Below are 20,007 nucleotides of genomic sequence, written 5' to 3' on the forward strand. Positions count from 1 at the left end.
TCAGAACTGCTGCTTTCAGATATGGTGAATCTGTCACTCCTGCAAGTAAAATAAACTAACAAAAGTATCTTTCACAGCAGACTAAAAATTGCTGGTTTATTTCCACCGGAGAAGTGGGTGACAAGCTTAAATCCTAACCGTTGCCAATGTGTGAAACAGGCAACAGTTGATAAATTTCGATATCAGTATCAACAGTATTTCTTTCAGTATGATCCAGTTTCATTGTTGAAATAGTACGTAGGTAGGTTGAACAGTTCTTGAAATGGATGAAGGAAATTGATTAATATAATGCAAACGCACAATTACAATATTTAAGACTTTAAAACTATTGAAACTAAAACTTTTCTTATTAATGAGGAGAATTAATTTTTTTTTACCTGTTCTTCCTCCAAAGCACTTACTATTACAAAAATGTCTTCCTCTGATTAGTTAACTGTCTTTATTTTGTTTCTGATGATGTGTTCGATACGAGACTACCGGTGTAGGGGTGATAATAATGAACGGTTCAGTAGGCGGTGAGTAAACCGGAGCCGACAGGTTCCGTTGCGTGACCTGTCGGTCTAATGTGCGGGATCCTTTACGCTGGTTGCACATTACACGTTTTCGCCCGCACGATCAAAAGTCGTACGAGTTTATATCGTGGTGCAGTTGCTTTCACACTGTACGATTTTAAACGTAGAAATCACACGATTTGTAACCGTACAAAAACATTATTCAGATACATATGCTCGTTGTCACCATTTCTGAGGAAAGTATTGTACAGTGACTATGAATCGGGGGCAAATTATAGCTCGGTTATTGTATCTAAAAAGACAAAGGCGTGAGCGCCTTCATTGGGTGCATCCTATTAATCAGAAACGTGAGGAAATGGGGTTATTCTATACCTTGTTTGAAGACCTGAGAAATGATGAACGGAAGTTTTTCAACTACTTTCGTATGTCAGTTGACTCCTTTGACGAACTGCACGGCAAATTGCAGAATGTCCTTCGACGGCAAAACACACAATTTAGAAATTGTGTACAACTTATTGAAATGCTAGCTATAACTTTAAGGTAATAAGTGTCTTTAACACCGACTGCTTTTACTTCCCTTGCAGAGGGAGGTATTGTTATCTTAAAAAGAATCATCCTCCGAGATCATTGCTTATTTTCACGTTGTAGAATCTCTAAACCACGAAATACATATTTGTTTTCCAAAAACCGTCAGTCAGTTTGACGGTCTGTCCGTCTGTCTGCTGGAAATTATTGAAAAGCTATTTTTTGAAGGTATATTAAACCGCAAAAGAAACAACTGTAAACTGTAAACAACGCGAATTAAATGGTAGTAGTAGACAGGTTCCCGCACGATTGAAACCGTCTAGTATGAAAGGGTGCATTTGGCCACGTAGTCCACTAAGCGAAGATACGATACGGCTACCGTTCAAATGTAGTGGCACTGGACGGCTGCAACGCGATCAAAAATCGTGTCCGTGCCGTAACCGTACAATGTGAAAGACCTCCATACTCTTCATAGGAGACTAAAAATATTTGCCCGTACGATTTATTCCCGCACGGGCAAAAACGTGTAATGTGCAAGGAGGGTTAGGATACGAATGCATTTTTTAACGTATATATACTTCAAATCAAACAATGACACACTTGGAAATTTAGAAAAAATAGACCATTTGGAAATTTTGATGATAATTTTTTGGCGATTTAAATCAATTAGAGCGTATTTAAGCGGCTATGACAGTTATTTTTTTTTTTATTATACCTGTTTATTTAATTTTTTCTGTTTGTTAGTTATTTGCAGGTAGGTATTACCTTTCTGTTTTCTTCATAGAAATATGTTTCGAAGTTTTTCAAACTAATAAAATTCCAGAATAATGACCTAACTTTAAAAAAAAATAGTCTCAACCCTACATCCTAACCTAACCCAGCTCTTGATCATATTTAATTAATATAATTCGCTAAAAAGACGTTTCTGCTTTACATATAATTATTATCGTTTGAATGTAGATTATTAATGAATACAATTTTCTAATAAGTTTGTGTAAGTTAAACTAAAATTAAAACGGGGTAAGGTTTTATACCTAAACGTTTTACCCGGCCTACTTTTATTTTTATATGTAGGTAATTATACACATATAAAGGGGATGTGGATGAATTAAGGATTACTTATATATCTTAAACACAACCGGATCAAGAACTGTGCCTAAAAGGCATTATGTGAATCAGTTTTCTTTTTTCTTTTGTAGAATATGTATTTTGCCAAATCAAAAGCATCTGATAAATGAAATCAAATTTTTTAACGCTTTTCGCGAAACCAGCAACATAGAGAGGTTTAAGGTAGATTTTATTAAATTTAAAAAAATTGTCAATTGAAAAATAATTTCCTATTCTTTTAGAAGTAAATATCATACTTTTAATATCAAAAAAATGTATAAATATGTAACTCGAGGCGATCAAAGAGCACTCTGGTGATATTTAGAAAATCATAAAATTGATATTTTAACATTTCACTACGCCTGATGTTTTAAGTAGGGATGTACAATTAGAGACCACGCCTTTTTAAGTAGTTCTTTTTCTGGTAGTTAACCCAATATATTCCTATATTTAAAATATAAACGATAAAAATGCTTTGTTTTTTTGGAACAGGTACAAACCATTCAAGGCTGACGTTTTTAGCTATTTGAAATTTGAATCGGAAAGATGTAGCTTGATACCTGTAGCATTACTAATAGTTTCGCAAATATCTGCTGTATTTAGAACAATTTGATTATTAATTTTTATGTATAGATGGGAAAATATAGATCTGAATCTGTAAATTTCTATGCAGTGCCTAATTCCTTGAAAAAAAAAAAAAAAAGCGAGAAAGTCGTTTGTGCCGCCAACAATAAGAAATGCCCATTCGCAAAGTTGGTAAAACTGCGTATATAATTCTTAATAAGCACTGCCAATTATAAGGCTTTTAGATTTTACAGGCAGGGAAAGTAGACCATTTCTAACAGCTTTGTGTGAAAAACATCACAACTTTTAAAATGCTGTTCAATTAATTGTTTCATTGTAATTTAAGAAATTTCAAAGGTTATATTAATAGGTACGTATATTTATAAAACAAAATGGTTTACAGATAGAATATTATGTCCTTTTTCTTTTTTTTTTAGTATGGATTTTTTGTGTTATAAAATATCTTCTTCTGCTTTTAGTTAATTGCTTAGCATTACTATTATAAAATAAGTACTTATGGGTACCCGAGATAAAAATGTTCAGTCTCTCATAGTCTCTGAAAGCGAGACTCGAGTCTCCGTCTCTCATCGAGTCTCTCTGGTGTCGCTGAGAGAGACTGTCAAAAAGACTGTTTAGCGTCTCTGAACGAGAGACTCGAGTCGCTCAATTTTTCAATTTTATTCATTCAGTTTCTCTGTGAGAGACTCGAATCTCTGAATTAACAATTTTATCGTTCGAGTCTCTCATACAGAGACTGTGAGAGATCCATGGATACACCTAGCCAATAACTGAGAGACTGTGAAAGACTGTGAGAGACCCTCTCAGAGACGCTGAAAGACTCTGAGAGACTGAAAATTTTTGTCTAGGGTATACCAATTTTAATATGAAGCTAACTAATAGGGGAGCATTGTCTCTGAATAAGTCAATTCTTCTTACGGTATTAGGGATTTAAGTGTATAAAGATGGAGGCATGTTAATTATTTAAAATTCATTATCAGTAAAGGTTTTTTTCATTAAAGTTGATTGGATTGATTGCGCTTACGAAAACTTAGTTTTTAATATTGCATCTCAATTTATTTAGTTGTTGTTTCTCTGTAATCCACGTAGAGTGTTTGATGGGATAACTAGGTCATATTTTAATTAAAACGCCTTTGTTCACAGGTATTCAATTAATTCGTAAAGTTTTGTAAGTATCAGATAGCATAGATGCATAGTGTTTTATTCAATGTACCTATAAGCTAGTTATTGAATTAAGCGCTCAAATTAATTTAATTAGAATATTAAGGTAATAATGTAATGCTAATATACGGATTCTTGTACTAACAAAACAACTCTTTGTAGATTAAGTACTCAAATGGTTGTGTTTTCTTAAGTACGTAATCAATAATCACGTTTTTTTAATTAGTCAATTAAAGTGATAAACAGAATTAATCGTAAGTGCAGAGATTTATTACTTTTCTTCTAATCTGATCCTTCAAAATAGTAGAACATTTACTGGCGTTGAACTAAAATAAAAATGTTCTACAAAATAAAACAAAACATTGTACCTACTTAAATATTTCTTTTCTGATATCGGAATAAATGTAATTATATGAAGATTATGTTAGAGTACTAACATGAAAAAAAGAGTAAACTTTACCGCTAAATGTTCAAATTTACCGAGAACTCTTGAATTCCCAATCAAGTTAAGAAATGGAACTCATTTTTACCCTTAAATATTAAAACGCGAGAATAGTGAAGAATTTTAGGGAATTTTCAACCTTTATATCTTTAGACATTCAGGCCAAAATGATATTTAAATAAACAAATAACGATGAATTAAGAAAATTATTCATATAAAGGAAGGCTCAAGTATTTTGTTAGGTACAATTCATTTGTTTTTAGTTTTCTTCTTTTATTGCATTATGTCGTAATTCCAAAGCTTACTAGAAGTATATATCAAATTTAAATAATTTTGATATCCTTAGAGATCCTTAGAAAACGGAACTTATTATTACCTTTTTCATTTCGCTTTGATAAGATTTTCTTTCTTTTATTTGCCATTAAACACAAAGGAAGAAGATACTTGATCTCAACTTTCATACCAAAATATCCAACTTGTTGAATTTTGGAAATTCAACTTATACCTTTGATAAAATTTTCTTTAGTTGACTTGAGCCCTGATAAGGCTTTTTATTGCTTTTGAATCGAAATTGTGTAACAAAGGGATATCGACGTTTTGTTTAAAATCAATTCGGTAATGTGGTATCTAAGACTATCTGGAACAGGGTCAATTTCTGTCATAGGTTTATTATGTAACAAACAGAAATTATCGATATTCGCATAATAAAAAACATCATTCGAATTCGAAAGTAGAAAAAATGACTGAAGGGTTATATTAAAACGAACTTTTAAACTTGAATGTGTTAGGCCTAATACCTATAAAAAAGGCACTATGATAAAGTCATGTCGCTGTAACTAATAAAAATTAATTAATTTCGAAATAATTTAAGTCAACTTTAAAATATTATTGTCATATTATTAAAAAAAAAAGAACATATAAAAACAGAATAAGCTCTTGGTCAGTCACTTAGTGAAATTGCCAAATCGCAATTTTAACCCTATTAGATATCATCAGCACGCCACAGACAGTATTGATTAATCACCGATTAAATTGAAGAATATCTTTAAAAGCATATTGATTATAAAAATACAGTTTCTGTGAACACAAATTAATAAAAAATAAAACACGGGTGTTTTTTCAGTTTGATCGTTTTGTTAATTCTAAAGCAACTGTTTGAATGTTTTAGTAATCAAGTAAAGTAATATCTGGAAATGTTAAAATGAAAGTTAATCGTTTTAAAGTGTTGAAAAGTATCAGTTGTGTAGTTACAACAATAAAACGAAAATTAGCTTTTTCAAAGGGCAATTACCTATTATATAAGGATATTCGATCACATGCATCCATTAAAGGGCAGCATCACCTTTTGAAAAATGTGGTTTAGGGAAATTCGAAAAAACATCTTCAGCTACTTTTCAATATAAGTAATAAATAATATTTATAAATCCATTAAATATAACAAACATGCATTTTCGTTCGTATTACATGAAAATAAAAAATGCCGATAAAGAAATGTGTAATTTCCATGTTCGGTAAATATTTTGTCTTACCTGTAGGTATGTCTCCTAAATCTCAATCCTACAATGAAATTTGAAAGAAATGCTTCCTTGCACTGTCTTCCTCTGCTTTGTATAATTATTTTTAAATGAATTGTTTATACAATAGTTGTATTAATTTTTTTGTATTATTTATTGTCGTATGTCCTACAACTGTAGTATAATAACGATTTTAAATAAAAGTCATTAAATTAATATGGCATAATTTATTAATTAATTAAAATAAATAATATAAATACAAAACTCTTTTTCAAGAGACAGACCACTCCTACTATTAAAGACATCACTTAATAACATTAAAATTAAATCTTTGAGAGTAATAACTGGAAAAAACTGTTTTGAATCAACAGCTGTTAGTAAATTTCCAAAACATTAAGTTGATTTTAAATTTCAGTTAAAACTGCCAATAGTCCCATTATCACGTTGTCTTACACATTTCCTTTATTAGTTCCAATATGTAGTGTTATAGTAATCTCTGTCAGTTTTTATTATCATTAACTTATCGCTAGTAACGTAACAGTAAAAGTCTTATTCGGTTTTGAGATAGTATGATTGCGTTGTGTTGGCAGCAACTTTGGTAGGTTTTTTGTAAGCTTTTCTGTAAAAATCTGAGAAAAGAAACAGGAATATAGTGACGTTGGCCACAAAGAAGAATGTCAAAGCTTTTGGTAGTTTGCAGTCCATTGCAATCAGGTAAATCAAGTAAACCAACATTATGCAGAACTGAGTCTGAAAAAAGAAAAAAATGCAGTCAAGTAAAAGAGAATTGTAAGATATATATATATTTGTAGGTACTTTAAAATAAGAGCTGTCATAGGGGCAAAAATTTAACTCGAAGCACATGGGTCTCAAAACTGTCATGAATAAAAACGATAGAGAACGCAAGAGTCTCTGCGCGATAAGCGATTGTGCATCGAATCTGATATTTCTTTTATAATTCGCACATGCGCATTTTCCACTTTCAAAGCGACACATCTAGTCAATGTATTTCCTAATTTTTCCACTTTCAATTACAATTGTGTTTTGAAGACCACTGACATGAGTGAAACTCTACGAACTCAATATCTGTTCTACGAGGTTTCTTCAAAAAGTATTGCGAATGTTGAATTTCTGCGGTTTACGTATATTCGATTTTCAATTTTTTTGTGGTGTTATGTTGGTACTCATGTCTCTCAGTTATACTGACAAGTTCGGCCATGTTGAATGTTCAGCTAATTTTTGACAGCTGCTTTTCTTGCACGTGTTTTGGCTCGTCTTCGATTTTTGCCTATTCCAAAAAACGGATCAAAGCATCTCTATAAAATTTTGTGTGAAAGACAAAATTAAGTGCGTATGTGGCATATGGTGAAGTTGCTTTGGACCGAAGCAACTTTTATCAGTGATACAAAATGTTCTCAGGGGGCTGAGAAGATGTGAACGACGAAGAGCGTGCCGGACGCCTGAACACGTCAACAGTGATGCAGTGAAGAAAATAGTATTGGCCAATCGTCGAATCATTGTTAGAGAAATTGCTGAGGACCTAAACATATCGATTCGTTCCTGCCATTAGATTTTTACCAATGATTTGGGCATGAGACAGGTTGCCGCGAAAATCGTACCAAAAGCTGTTGGGCTCTGTTCGCGACGACTCAAATTTGCTCCAGAGGGTCATAACTGGTGACGAATCATGAATTTATGATTATGACTTGGAAACCAAAGCTTAATCATCCCAATTGAAGCTGCCGCACAAGCCAAGACCGAAAAAAGCGCGCCAAGTTAGGTCGAATGTGAAGGTTTTGCTTACAATTTCCTTCGATTGCAGGAGTTCTTGCCACAGGGTAGAACGGTCACTAAGGAATATTACCTAATTAATCCGCCTGAAACGCCCAAATTGGGAATAACAGAAATTGACTTTTGCACCATGATATCGCTCCTCCTAACACATCGTTGCTTGTGCATGAATTTGTGGTCAAAAACAAAACACCAATAACGCTGCAGTCACTATATTCCCAAGGTTGACCCCCTGTGACTTATTCCCGAAATTGAAGAGGCCCATGAAAGGACGACGCTACGTTACGATTGAGGAGATAAAGACTGCATCGAAGGAGGAGCTGAACAAACACAAAATTCGCGATACTTTTTGAACAGACCTCATATAGTCTATAAGACTTTTGATAAGAACGTTGAGGAACATGCCTGAAAGTACGAAATATTGTCAAGAATCATAAATTTCGCAAATGTTTCCGCTAGTTTGTAGCGTTCACTTGTGAAGGGTGAAAAGTTCTTTTACTTTGTGTACATATTCACCATTATGTAATAAATAGTGACTAAAAGTCCAAAGTAAAACTAAAATACTGATATGCAAGGGATGAAAAAGTAGGGAAAGAGCGAATATAAAGATAGGAGACGAAAAATTAGAAGAAGTGGCTGATTTTAGATACTTAGGAAGTCAGATAAGTCAGGACGGAAGGAGTAGTAGGGATATAAAGCAGAGGATAGCGCAGGGTCGTGTCGCCTTTAATAAAAAGAAGTCACTTCTATGCTCGCGAACGGTTAAATTAGAAATTCGAAAAAGGTTGTTAAAGGTGTATGTTTGGAGCACGGCGTTGTACGGATGCGAAACATGGACAGTGGGCGCGGCGGAAAAGAAAAGGTTAGAAGCGTTCGAAATGTGGTGTTATAGGCGAATGATGACGATAACGTGGGTAGAAAAGGTTAGAAATGAAGAGGTATTAGAAAGAATAGGAGAACAGAGGACTCTATGGAAGTCAATAAAAAATAGGCGAGATAGGTTGGTAGGACACCTTCTGAGGCATGAAGGTCTAGTCAGAGACATTAGAGAAACAGGAGTGAGGAGGGGTAGAGGTAGACCTAGATTAGATTACTCTTCGCAAATAGTTAAGAATGTGGGCTGTTCTAGTTTTAGGGGAATGCGGGGTTTAGCTCAGGATAGGAAAGAGTGGAGGTACATGTCCAACCAGTGTTAGGACTGATGACCTTATGATGATGAAAAGTCCAAGTTCGTAACTTACCAACTGTATCCATGTCATGTACTTCTTCCACCAAAGGTATTTTTGGTATTTTGGGCCAAGAGCAGCGATTAGATAGTAAGCGTACATTATGACATGAACGAACGAGTTCAAAAATCCTATTACAATTCCTTGTTCTCCTACGATAAATATTTCAATTAACACTTATTTTATGTTAACATGTTCGACTGTTATTTTATTTAAACAGATATCCTCAAGTTTTAGCAAAAAGGTTTTCTGATTTAAAATTAATGATATTGACTATTGGGTAACTTACCTGGCAAAAACTTTAAATAACACCATGAAAAGAACATTGTGCAGGAATGATGATATACGTGGAGGAATGTGACTTGATTTTGTTTTTTCCTTAATACAAAGAATACGGTGTCCAGAAGTTCAACCACTTTTGAAAAAAAGTACCACCATGCGCCGGTCGAAAGCTAAAATAATAAAAAAGTGAATACCATCTAAATAAAATTAAAAACACTAACCACAAATTCAAATTACAACGACTTAGTTGCCACCATAGTCGAGTCAAGTTGAATTATAATTTGAAACATATATACCAAGAAATAGTGACTCAATTCTGGTGGAAACACCCGTTGTCGACGACTTTTTTACNTCACTACATCATACAAAATTATTATACGTATAATAAAAACATGAAAGAATATTCAAAACATATATAAGCTACATGTATAAGGAGATTCCATTTGGATTTTAATGTAAAATGCTTGAAGTTATCAACAAATACAGTTGTATATTAAATTAGAAATAATTTTTTCATTAATAAGCAACTCTATTATTGCCACTATTGCTATTAGGCACTAATGCTTTCTTTTTCTTTCTCAGAATTAATTTCAAATTTTTCATCTTAGTTTCTATTTAATCCAAAAATTTACCTATGGTAACGTAATTAGTAATGATTGAGAATATTCAGTTATGTTGATTTGCGAAAGGGACATCATAAATAATTTATAATACTACTACAATCAAGTATTTCTGCATTAATCTATAATGAAAAACTGTAAGAATATAGGAGATAGAATATGAATAAGTTTATTTTTTCCAAACGTCACTTCTATTTTAGCGTTTTGATGATATATTTCAGGCGTCACAAACCAGATTAAAATAATAACGATCAAGCATCAAGACGGTAAATAAAAAACGAAACTTCCGCTAGAATTAGATATGATATTTATACATTAACTTATTTGAATTTTTCATTACTGACATTCTTTTGTTTTATTAAATATCGACCTCAAAACTCGCAGTTGCCCTCAAATATTTTGGCATTTATTAAGATAGAAAAATTCTTACCGCTTGTTTATATTCCATATTTTCGGAAGGATTTTTGCAAAAACTGCTGCTAAAGAGGAAACGAAAAACGTTATCAATCTTGAAAGCTTGACAGCAAAGCCAAATACTAAAGATGACTTGATAAGCGTTGTAGGCAATTAAGACGGTTTTTAGTTCATATGGCTTGCGCTTGGACATTATCTGAGGACCCAGTTTTAGTACGAAAAACAGATACAGAGCTAATATTCCCATAACAGGGAACGGAGATTGCATAGTCCACCATGAGTCAACGAGAGGGTCTGCAATGTAAAATCACGAAGGATAAATAATTATATAATAAATAATTAAAGAAATATTACGTACAGTCACCACCACCACCACCATGAAATATAGCGCGATAAATGAGCAATTTTAAAATGAATATTTACTGACAAGAATGATCAATTTCAAGTAGTTTCAACACACAGCACAGTTTAGTTTAAATTAGGGCAAAATTCAAAAACAGTTGATCTTACTTATATGTCATTTTGGATTTATACAGGGTGTTTCACCTAAGGCGGTTTTGTCCAAAACTCTGTTATTATATACCTATCATAAAAAAACCGGTTTTATATAAGTTGTCCGGAATGATATGGAGTATATACAGAAATTTTTTCAGTCATACAGGGTGTTATTTTAAATGAGATATCCTGTAAATTTTTACATTTTTGGTTTCTTTGTTTAACTTTAAGTCGACTTTGTTAACAGTTCCCTATACCTATCTCTACTAGTTTTTGAGATATTTAACTGTTTCTAAAAAAAAAACAAGACTTCAGTTGTTTGAATGAGACCAAATAACATCTAAACTATAAAAGCTAAAAACAGTTCGTTTTAGTATGAATTACCGTATCTTTCTTGCTACGGACAAAATGTGTATTTTATTTAGAGCCGGAAATATCGAAATCCTACAACACGAATAACTGAATAAAAACATTGTTTCTAAGAAATAAAAAACTTGGTTTTATATGATCGTCGATGATTTTTGACACGGATTTAAACATAGTATTTTATTTTAGTCTTTTGTTCTCCGTATTATACGCTAAAAAAAGGATAAGTCCGATAAATCCGTTAAGAATTACCTAACCAAAAAGATTACATCTAAAATCCGACCGAACGAAGTAGCAACTAGAAGCTAGTCAATTTACAAATGTGTCTGCCTTTCAATTTGGAATTCGCTATTCGAGACAATGAGCATAAATATTTCAATTAAATAAACGTTTAATTAATAAATAATGAACTACATTGAACAATTACGTTAATAAATGAGCAATTTTTCAAAAATGTAACAGTTTTATTGATGTTGGTTAGATTCATAAGCTTGAAAATTTAATGTATAACAGGGTGGTCCAGTTATATTTTCTGTAGTATATGTAGTTAAAGGACTGTAAACCTTTTTATATTGCCAAAAAGTTGGATAACATGAACAAAAACCATAAAATATTTAAAAATCTCAAAACAGGACGTTTTCACAAAAGAAAAAAGACAATTTTCGTTTCAAATGAAGCGTGCAAGTGATTCCGAAGAAACACCCCGTATCTTATTATATTATGATAAGTAGTGACAAAATAGATAGGACAAATTATAAAAGCAAGAAGGGTGTAAATCAAGCAGTAGTCAAACTTATTTAAAGGAATGACTGATATGAATAAAAACAAAATAATTCAAAAACAATTCGGGTTGACGTACAGCATAAAACGTAAAATTAGAGTGGTGATACTTGAACCAAGTACATATCTTGTACAAAATGTCAGAAATTATTCTTACCTTTTTTGGATTCCAACACTTCGTTGTAGTTTTCAACAACCATATGCATTAAGTTAGCCATTTTTGGGTAGGTACCTGAAACACCCCACAGTTATGACAGAATTAATCAATAATTAATTGTGGTGTTCTTAACGGAAAGACATCTAGCTGAATAGATGTCTTATAAACAAATGGCTATCGAAAATGTAGGTGACATCGTTTTATACGTAATTAGGGAGATTGAAGAGCATAATTTGGTGAAAAATTGGTCGCGTGTACCAATTTTCAATTGACTTTGGAAAACAATGCAATTGTGCCGAATTTACATAAGTCAAGGTAGATGACCCACATATACTTAGAAATGTTACGTATGGTTTAGGTAAATTAGGGTTACCAAATTTATTGTTAGATTAATTTTAAAAAGTCAGAATTTTTACATCCAGCATCGGAGATGGATCGATCTGTGAAGAAGTCGCTATTGATGCTAGCGAAACGTTAACAAGTCACTCCGCTCTAACCTTTATAGTATTGGCAATATGGGCGGGTGAGTGGGAAAATTATTCAGATTAATTTTTTTTAAGAAATTTTGTTACCATATTTTTAATAACTTTTTGAAGTATAGAAAATAGCGATTTTCACGTATATAATATATATTCATGCTTCAAAAAATCCCGACTAAAACACGGCTGAAAAGAGGCCATTTCTTCCCTATTTCATGACAAAAAAGTTGTTTTTTGCCACTTATTTAAACTGTATCCAATCGGGTTACCGGCTAGGAACCTATATCGTTGTATTCAGGAGTGTCTTTCAAACAAAATTGCTTATTACAAAAATGTAATCCGAATAATTTTTCCCACTTGCTCACATTGATTGAACTGTTCGACTCGAATCAGAAAAGCATTGCATTGGAAAGACAAAAATAAACAATTAAAGAAGACATATTAGATTGTTTCAAAGAGACGATTTGCACATATTTATTTGAAACATTATTGAATCAGCAACTTTATTCGGACAGGTTAATCAGTAGATAGCTATCATTTTTATGCATTAATTATTTATTTATTTTCTATGAAGTCAATGGTTAATGTTATTATATAAAAAAAAGTGTTTGAATAACCATAAATGGTTTATAATAAAATAACATGGTTATTCATAATAAGGAAATTGCTTCAAGGTTGATGGGATTTTCTTTTGTAATACTTTCGTTGTAAATGTTCGTGCAACACTACTGCATATACACAAATACATACACAGATAATAGATATAGATACATATATATTAAAACTAGGTCATTATGCATTCACAGAAGAAGATTTTTGCGTTTATTATCCTATTGTTGGTGTCAGATTTCACCTGATTAATCAAAACAACTTTTGTTAGGTTTCATTTAGCACAATAAGCAGAATGGAAAGTTAATTTGTATACACTGGCAAGATGTTATTAATTATCAATACAAGTTCAGTATCCAATTTTTTATAACACACATCATGCGTAGTCAGGTCCTTCTTTAAATAAATACATGTTAGATGCATTTATTTGGGTTAACGAATTGATTGATTTTAGATAAAATAATAATGTAGAAGGCAACAGTAGATGATATTAATAATAGAGATACATATTTTTAATAGAATTAAGTATAACAATAATAGTGATGAGGTTCCTAATTCTACAATGAAGATACACTGGTTCCCCTGTACCCTTTGAAATTGGGGTCTAGGTCTACCCGAAAGGGTTGGGGGTGGGTGGATCGAAAGAGGAGTTCTCCCCCACCACTGTACCATAAAAAGTTCGTGGCGGTCTCACCCCCATAAAAAGTTATGGGAGTTCAAAGTTAATAAATATGCCAACTTTTATACATTTCTAGGCATGTAAATATTTATATAGTCATTCTTAAACAATATTTAAAGGTAAAACTAATGAAAAATACATAAAAATATTGAGAAAGTTATATAAAACATTATTTAAATATCTTTATCAATAGGGTAGGTTAGGTTAGGTTATCGGGTTTTGTTCAAGTGACCACCCTCTTTCCATCCCCCACCTCCACCCGCTTGAAAATATTTTTTTTATTGAATTTTATTTGAATTACAGTGTATGAAAATTGACAAAATAATCAACTTTTTATGTGGGGTGAGACCGCCGCAAATTGTTTATGGGGTTTACTCAGGTGACTACCCTCTTTCGATCCCCCCTACCCGACCCCCATCTAACCCCTATAACCTTTTATGGGGGTGAGACCGCCATGAACTTTTTATGGTAGAGTGGTAGGGGAGACCTCCTCTTTCGATCCCACCCCACCCCTTCGGGGGTGGGGGCCATCATCTAGACATTTACCGAAATTGGTCTTAGTTAATTTAGAATTATTCTATTAACGAATGAAAACAGGCCTCCCAGTTTTTCTCAAAAATGAGACCAGGTAAAATCGAATTCTTGGCCCTCATACCTTGCAAATTTTGTAAAAACCCTGAAAACCGCCTTCAATAAATCAATTTAGTTGATAATACCCACATGATAAGCGATCAAACTTCTTAGTAAAGTTCGTTGTGGTAAATTACCGGTAAATTAATACCATAAGTTAGTTCTCTGACAAAAATGAAATACCTTTATGAAATACAATTTAAAAACAATACAGGGTGTAAGTAAGTAAGTAGCAAGCATTGAGGGGGGGGATTAATTAGGTGCAATAGTGAGTAAAGTAGCTTGGTTAAGAGACAAAAATATTGTAAAAAAAATTCATAGAGAAATAACGATAACAAATAAGCAACTACATCGATGAAAAATGTAAACAGTGACGGTTGTGAAACGACTACTAAAGTAAATATCATAAATATGAAACACTTTGACATTTTTAATAGTGGTTGTTAATAGGAAATATTAATATGAAAATTAATTTTCTATTTTCGATTCCCGGCGAGGGTGTGACAAATTTTCTTTCATTAACCTGAGATAGTTTACAGTGTGTAAAAAATTGAAAATGAATTTTCATATTAAAGTAAATATCAATAGCTTACTATTATGCGACTACACATAATAATCTTTAAACGCCCATTGCGACAACAATTAATTAAATAACTACTTTGTTCATTATTGATAATATGCAATACTGTTGTTTAAAGTACAGCTCCACATGGTAATAAAAACACAAAAAAAACAAAAGAAATACTCCTACAATACGGATGCTGCAGCTTATTTAATGCGGCGTTGCAATGTCCTATTTTCCTGCAGGGCCGGACTGTACTTTTAAATGAGTTTTTCTCGAAAACGGTGGACTTTCGGACGACTAAACATTTACTTATTTGTTACTCTAGTTTTGTGGTGCCCTATTACTTCCTGCTAGCTTGCTACTTGTTTCAAAAACTCCCTGTATTTTAATTTTATGCATTTGTGTTATTTTATTTCCGGATATAATAATAATCAATATGTCATATTAGAATAAACTTAAGCTTGAATACAACATACATAGTACATATATTGCAAATTCTACATTCAACCATAAGCACAATATAAAAATTCAAGTTTCTATTAATGAATATTCACAATCGACTAGAGCCGTCGATAAAAATATGTAAAATATATACTGAGGTACAAAGAACTTAAAGATAATTTACATTTTCAAAATATTACTTGCGTATTTGTTACCTATACGCATATTAACAGAATTGACGTAGTCAAGGAGGAGGCCCAAGCAACAATCTAAATCTATGCATACCTATAAATAAAATTGAAGTGTCTGTTTGCAGTATCGAAATACGTGTTTTTTGAAGCTAATACGGTTACTTTTACGTTGCTAAGACACAAACTGCCGCAAAAAAGTTGAATATATCCTAATTAATATTATAAATGGCAATGTGAGTTTGTTTGTTTGCTACAATTTCTCGCCTTAATTACTCAAGCAATTACCCTGAAATTTTGTACACACATTGTCATGGGTACAGAAAAGGACATAGAGTACCATTTATCCAGAAAAACAATACTATTCCCGAAGGATAGCAAAATTATTTTATGTGGTCGTCTATGATCTTTAACACGTATTTAGAACATCAACGCGAGTGAAGCCGCAGGGTAAAAGCTAGTTTTGAAATTATGGCTGAAATAATTTGCCTGGTCTAATAATATTTTCCTAGGCAATTGGTATTTGACTGGAATGATTACTTGCTTGCAACATATAAATCTTATACGAAAATAAGATATAAGAAATAACACTTGGTACACTTTTGTTTCACGGTTTATTTAGAACACTAACAATTGTTTCGGCTGCTAAACCAAAGAAACCAAATAATTGTTAGATTGTTCTAAATAAACCGTGTAACAAAAGTGTACCAAGTGTTTCATTTCTTATATCTTATTCAATATGTTACACCAAGTGCCTAGCCAAGAATCAATTTCTTACTTATACGAAAATGTCCAAAGTTTTGTTACTCTTTTCCGATATTCACTATAAAAGAAAGGGATTCAATTTTAGGTATATCATAAGGTACTTGCTGTGAAATAGACGTATGCAAAATAAAACTCATATATGTATCACATTACCGTTGAGCCAAATAAGAAAATAAAAATGGATATTGCATAGGCTGAGAATCGAACTCGGGTCAAGCACATCCGAGTAGGAACGTAAAAAATTGTTCTTATTGTAATAATGTTATTCTTTTAAAATGTCAAAACTTAATGCATAAGCGTGAAATGTACGTACATTTTGATGTGAATGCAGAGTGGTCGAATTTCGATTACACGTGATTTTTAATAATTATATACGTAACAACTGCCGTTGACAGTTGCGCGCTGTTTCTGCGCATGCTGTGATAAAGCGGAACTTCCGTTGCATACTAAAATATTACACGCGAAAATTGAAAATTGTTTCTCTAGCTATCTTGTATGGAATAATCTTTAAAACGGCTGAACTAATTTATATGGGACTTTACACATACAAGTGATTTGGGCCACTTTTCAAATTCCTTATTAGTATTAACGATTATATTTATTATAAACAATTAGAAATAGTTTCACGCGTCCGAGGTCGTGGGTAAAAGTTGGTTCATAATATAAAAATGGGTCAGTTTTAAGATCCAAACGGAAGGTGTAAGCTCTTGTAACAGTGAGTGCGGCAGATCGGGTTATTGAGGTCATAATGATTCTCTATACGATCGCCGAATTTCCGAATATTACTTTTGCCGTTATTTATTATTATAGCAGGTGTTGAGACAACGATCTTAACTTAGGAATAAATAATGCCTCTGTTGTTACAAAAAATAGGAATTAAAGCAAAAGTCACTAGAGCTTGAAACGGCTCGTATCTTATGACATAAAACATTGGGATAAAAATTTTAAATTAAATAGATTTCAACGATATAGAAAAAGAGACATCAAAATGTTTGCAAATATAGAGACTTCTTCTGGGTTAGTACGTGGGAGGTTCGTTTGACTTGACGTTTCGCTGCTGATGCTGTCAACTTCTTCAGAAGCTTTATTCTGAAGAAGTTGACGATTCCTTGCGATGGACAGCATGAGATACGAAACGTTAAGTCCACGACTGAACCCGGAATAAGTTTCCACAGTAAACAACAGCCATAAAAGCCTGAACTGAATGTTGTGTTTTCTAGTAGTTTGTTATTAATCTGAAACCGTGTTGTACCTAACAGTTGTTACCGGAAGTTATAATAAACTGTATGAAAATTTCGAGTGGTATTACTTAATAAAAGTACCTATAGTTTTTTTGGCATATATCTCATTCGTAAATTAATTAAGTAATTTATAACACTACCTATATATTGTACGTACGTCAAAAATGGCAGATACCAAAAAAATATGAATGGCAAAACACTGATTACAGAATGAAAACATTAAAGCAGGTTCTTTTGAACAATTTACTGTTCAAAAAAATGTAACAATCGTGCGTTAAATTAAAAATAGAAGTTTACTGTTGAATTAATATGGAAAAATAAGTGTTAATTGAATTACACACATTTAGTCCGATAATTAACACAATAACTAGGTACTTCTTAAGTTAAAAAAATTAAAAAATCTCTGAACGGATTTTCGCAATTATCTACTTATAATTAGTTAATAAAATAAACGAGAAATGGAAGCAAAATCACTTACTTAAATAGTCTTTAACTGACACATGTAAATGTTTATTTATATTTGACATTTTTTTGTCATTTATTGATTTCCATAGAAATTATGTCACAGGACCCTAATACAAAATCGATTCAATTTAACCGAAAACACTTCTATAAGTAAATAATTTTTTAATTTACATACCCAGGCGCATATAATTTAAGTTAAATAAAAGTTGTAGAGAAGACATCATTTAAGACGATAACTATTTTAGATTAATATCTTATTAATGAACATAGAGTTTAATTTCACTTTAACTTTGTTTAAAATCTTTATTGTGTAATTATTCAGAAGAAGAACTCAACTTCTGTATTTATTGATGCGTTTTCCTTTTAAATATCAGCATAATTTTAAAAATTTTAGTTAAATAATATGAAATTAAACTCAAAGAGATTTCTACGTATAATGTTCATTAATAAAATATTATTCACGACACGTAATCAATTAACTTTTTATTATTCTAAAGTAAGTACTTACTTTTTTTTAATTTCCACAAATAAAAACTAAACAAAATAGGTTCACTACGTAGTTTTAGTCAGTCAAAGAGATAATACGCAAGATAACCCCCGTTTTTCACCACTGTCACACAAGTGAAGAATAAGAAGCAGGTTAATTGGCTGAATTGGCTGGTGCTCATACCGTCTCCGTCGGTCAATCGCGAAGAAATGGTAAGAGTCGAATGCCAAGGTCTCAGATACTATCGCTAGCATATGCACTCACCTACTGCAGGAAGACCCCTAAAAGAAATTACAATCAAATCGATTCGACGAGTGTTTCTCAAATCCTGAACACGAGACCGATCGACTATGAAGACCTTATGGAATCCTTTTAAAAGAGTAATCTCTAAACAGGATGAAAAATTATTTAAAGAAAGAATAATGATCCACCAACTCAACCAGCTTGAGGTTTTTGAAAATTTATTGATTGAATTGAAAATCAAACTTTCCAAAAATTCATATTTGACTTGCTCATACCTTCTGTCGTTGCTACTTATTTGAGTTAATGTCAAGCAAATTGAAGATAATTTTCATAAAAGTACTTATTCAGGTTTCGAAGAGACACAGAACACTGTGACAGTCTCACACAACGATGAAATGATTGAACAGCAAAATTTGCTATTTGACCTATATCAACTACTTAGTTTTAAAAACCATTTGATTTCCCAAATGCTTGAAATGTAGCTATTGGGATTGTACTTGACTTGATTTCAAGTCAACTAGCATGGAAACGTTAATAAAGTGAAGTCATAAATCCCTAAGAAAGTATGTTTTTAATAATCCTAAAGAAATTGTGTTTTTGTATGATCGATTTATTTAAACAAAACATTTTTGGAAAATTGTTTTAACCAATCAATGGTCATTGTCGAAAAATGTCTAAATACAATCTGGGAAATGTGGATAAACGTTTCGAAGTTATCTACCTCAATATGAAAAAAAGATGAATCCTACAGGTTGAGGCTGTTGTCTCTCGCTGTCCTTTTTCTCGGAAAATAGTCAAAGCTATCAGGCTGAAATAATGATTAATGACCTCATAGATCCAGTAAAAATTTCATGCTTGTAATCTATTGTATTAAAAAAGAGACAGTTTTGAAATTCGTTTTTCGTACAATTGACCCACTGGCCAAAATTTGTCGGCTGTAATTTGTTAATTTAGAATATTGAACTTTGGCAGGTAAAGAAGAACTTCTTGAAATTGTCAAGCAACAAACATTTTCAAACAAATAATCATCTAACTATAAGCAGGTAGTTCGTTTTCGTCATCATTTAATTATGTGTGTTAATAGTCAATTACTTCTAAAATATTCTTTTGTGATTTCCAATACAAAAATGCCTTTTTGACCGATTTCATTCGATAATATATCATTTAAACCGCTTAATAACCAAAATATTTTATAAATCCATCGGTGTAAAAGAAAAGACACTCGAAAATTGTTTAAAACA

At 32.1% G+C, this 20,007-nt stretch overlaps 1 protein-coding gene across 2 annotated transcripts; it reads right to left on the bottom strand.

Moving 5' to 3' along the window:
• Positions 1–6,055: 6,055 nt before the first annotated feature.
• On the bottom strand, positions 6,056–18,724 carry LOC108738689 (elongation of very long chain fatty acids protein AAEL008004). Of its 2 annotated transcripts, none has more exons than XM_018472220.2 (6): positions 18,545–18,724; positions 11,975–12,049; positions 10,193–10,470; positions 9,150–9,312; positions 8,876–9,012; positions 6,056–6,593 (listed from the first exon to the last, which is right to left on the bottom strand). In XM_018472220.2, exons 2-6 carry the CDS (start codon positions 12,033–12,035, stop codon positions 6,393–6,395), a joined length of 840 nt encoding a protein of 279 aa, XP_018327722.1. In that variant the 5' UTR covers positions 12,036–12,049; positions 18,545–18,724; the 3' UTR covers positions 6,056–6,392. The 2 variants fall into 2 exon arrangements, with proteins under 2 accessions (XP_018327722.1, XP_018327721.1); XM_018472219.2 differs by lacking the exon at positions 18,545–18,724 and adding an exon at positions 18,050–18,116.
• Between the last annotated feature and the right edge of the window lie 1,283 nt (positions 18,725–20,007).

This window comes from Agrilus planipennis, unplaced genomic scaffold, assembly GCF_000699045.2.
Source record: "Agrilus planipennis isolate EAB-ADULT unplaced genomic scaffold, Apla_2.0 scaffold121, whole genome shotgun sequence".
Lineage (NCBI taxonomy): Eukaryota > Metazoa > Arthropoda > Insecta > Coleoptera > Buprestidae > Agrilus > Agrilus planipennis.

Bases quoted from the DNA above. Each gene is read 5' to 3' on its own strand.
- LOC108738689 (XM_018472219.2), bottom strand. From the start codon at position 18,098: ATGTCAAATATAAATAAACATTTACATGTGTCAGTTAAAGACTATTTA. The intron at 12,050-18,049 runs GTAAGTGATTTT...GGGGTGTTTCAG, and splicing joins GTCAGTTAAAGACTATTTAA to GTACCTACCCAAAAATGGCT. The intron at 9,013-9,149 runs GTAAGTTACCCA...TATTTATCGTAG, and splicing joins TTATTTAAAGTTTTTGCCAG to GAGAACAAGGAATTGTAATA.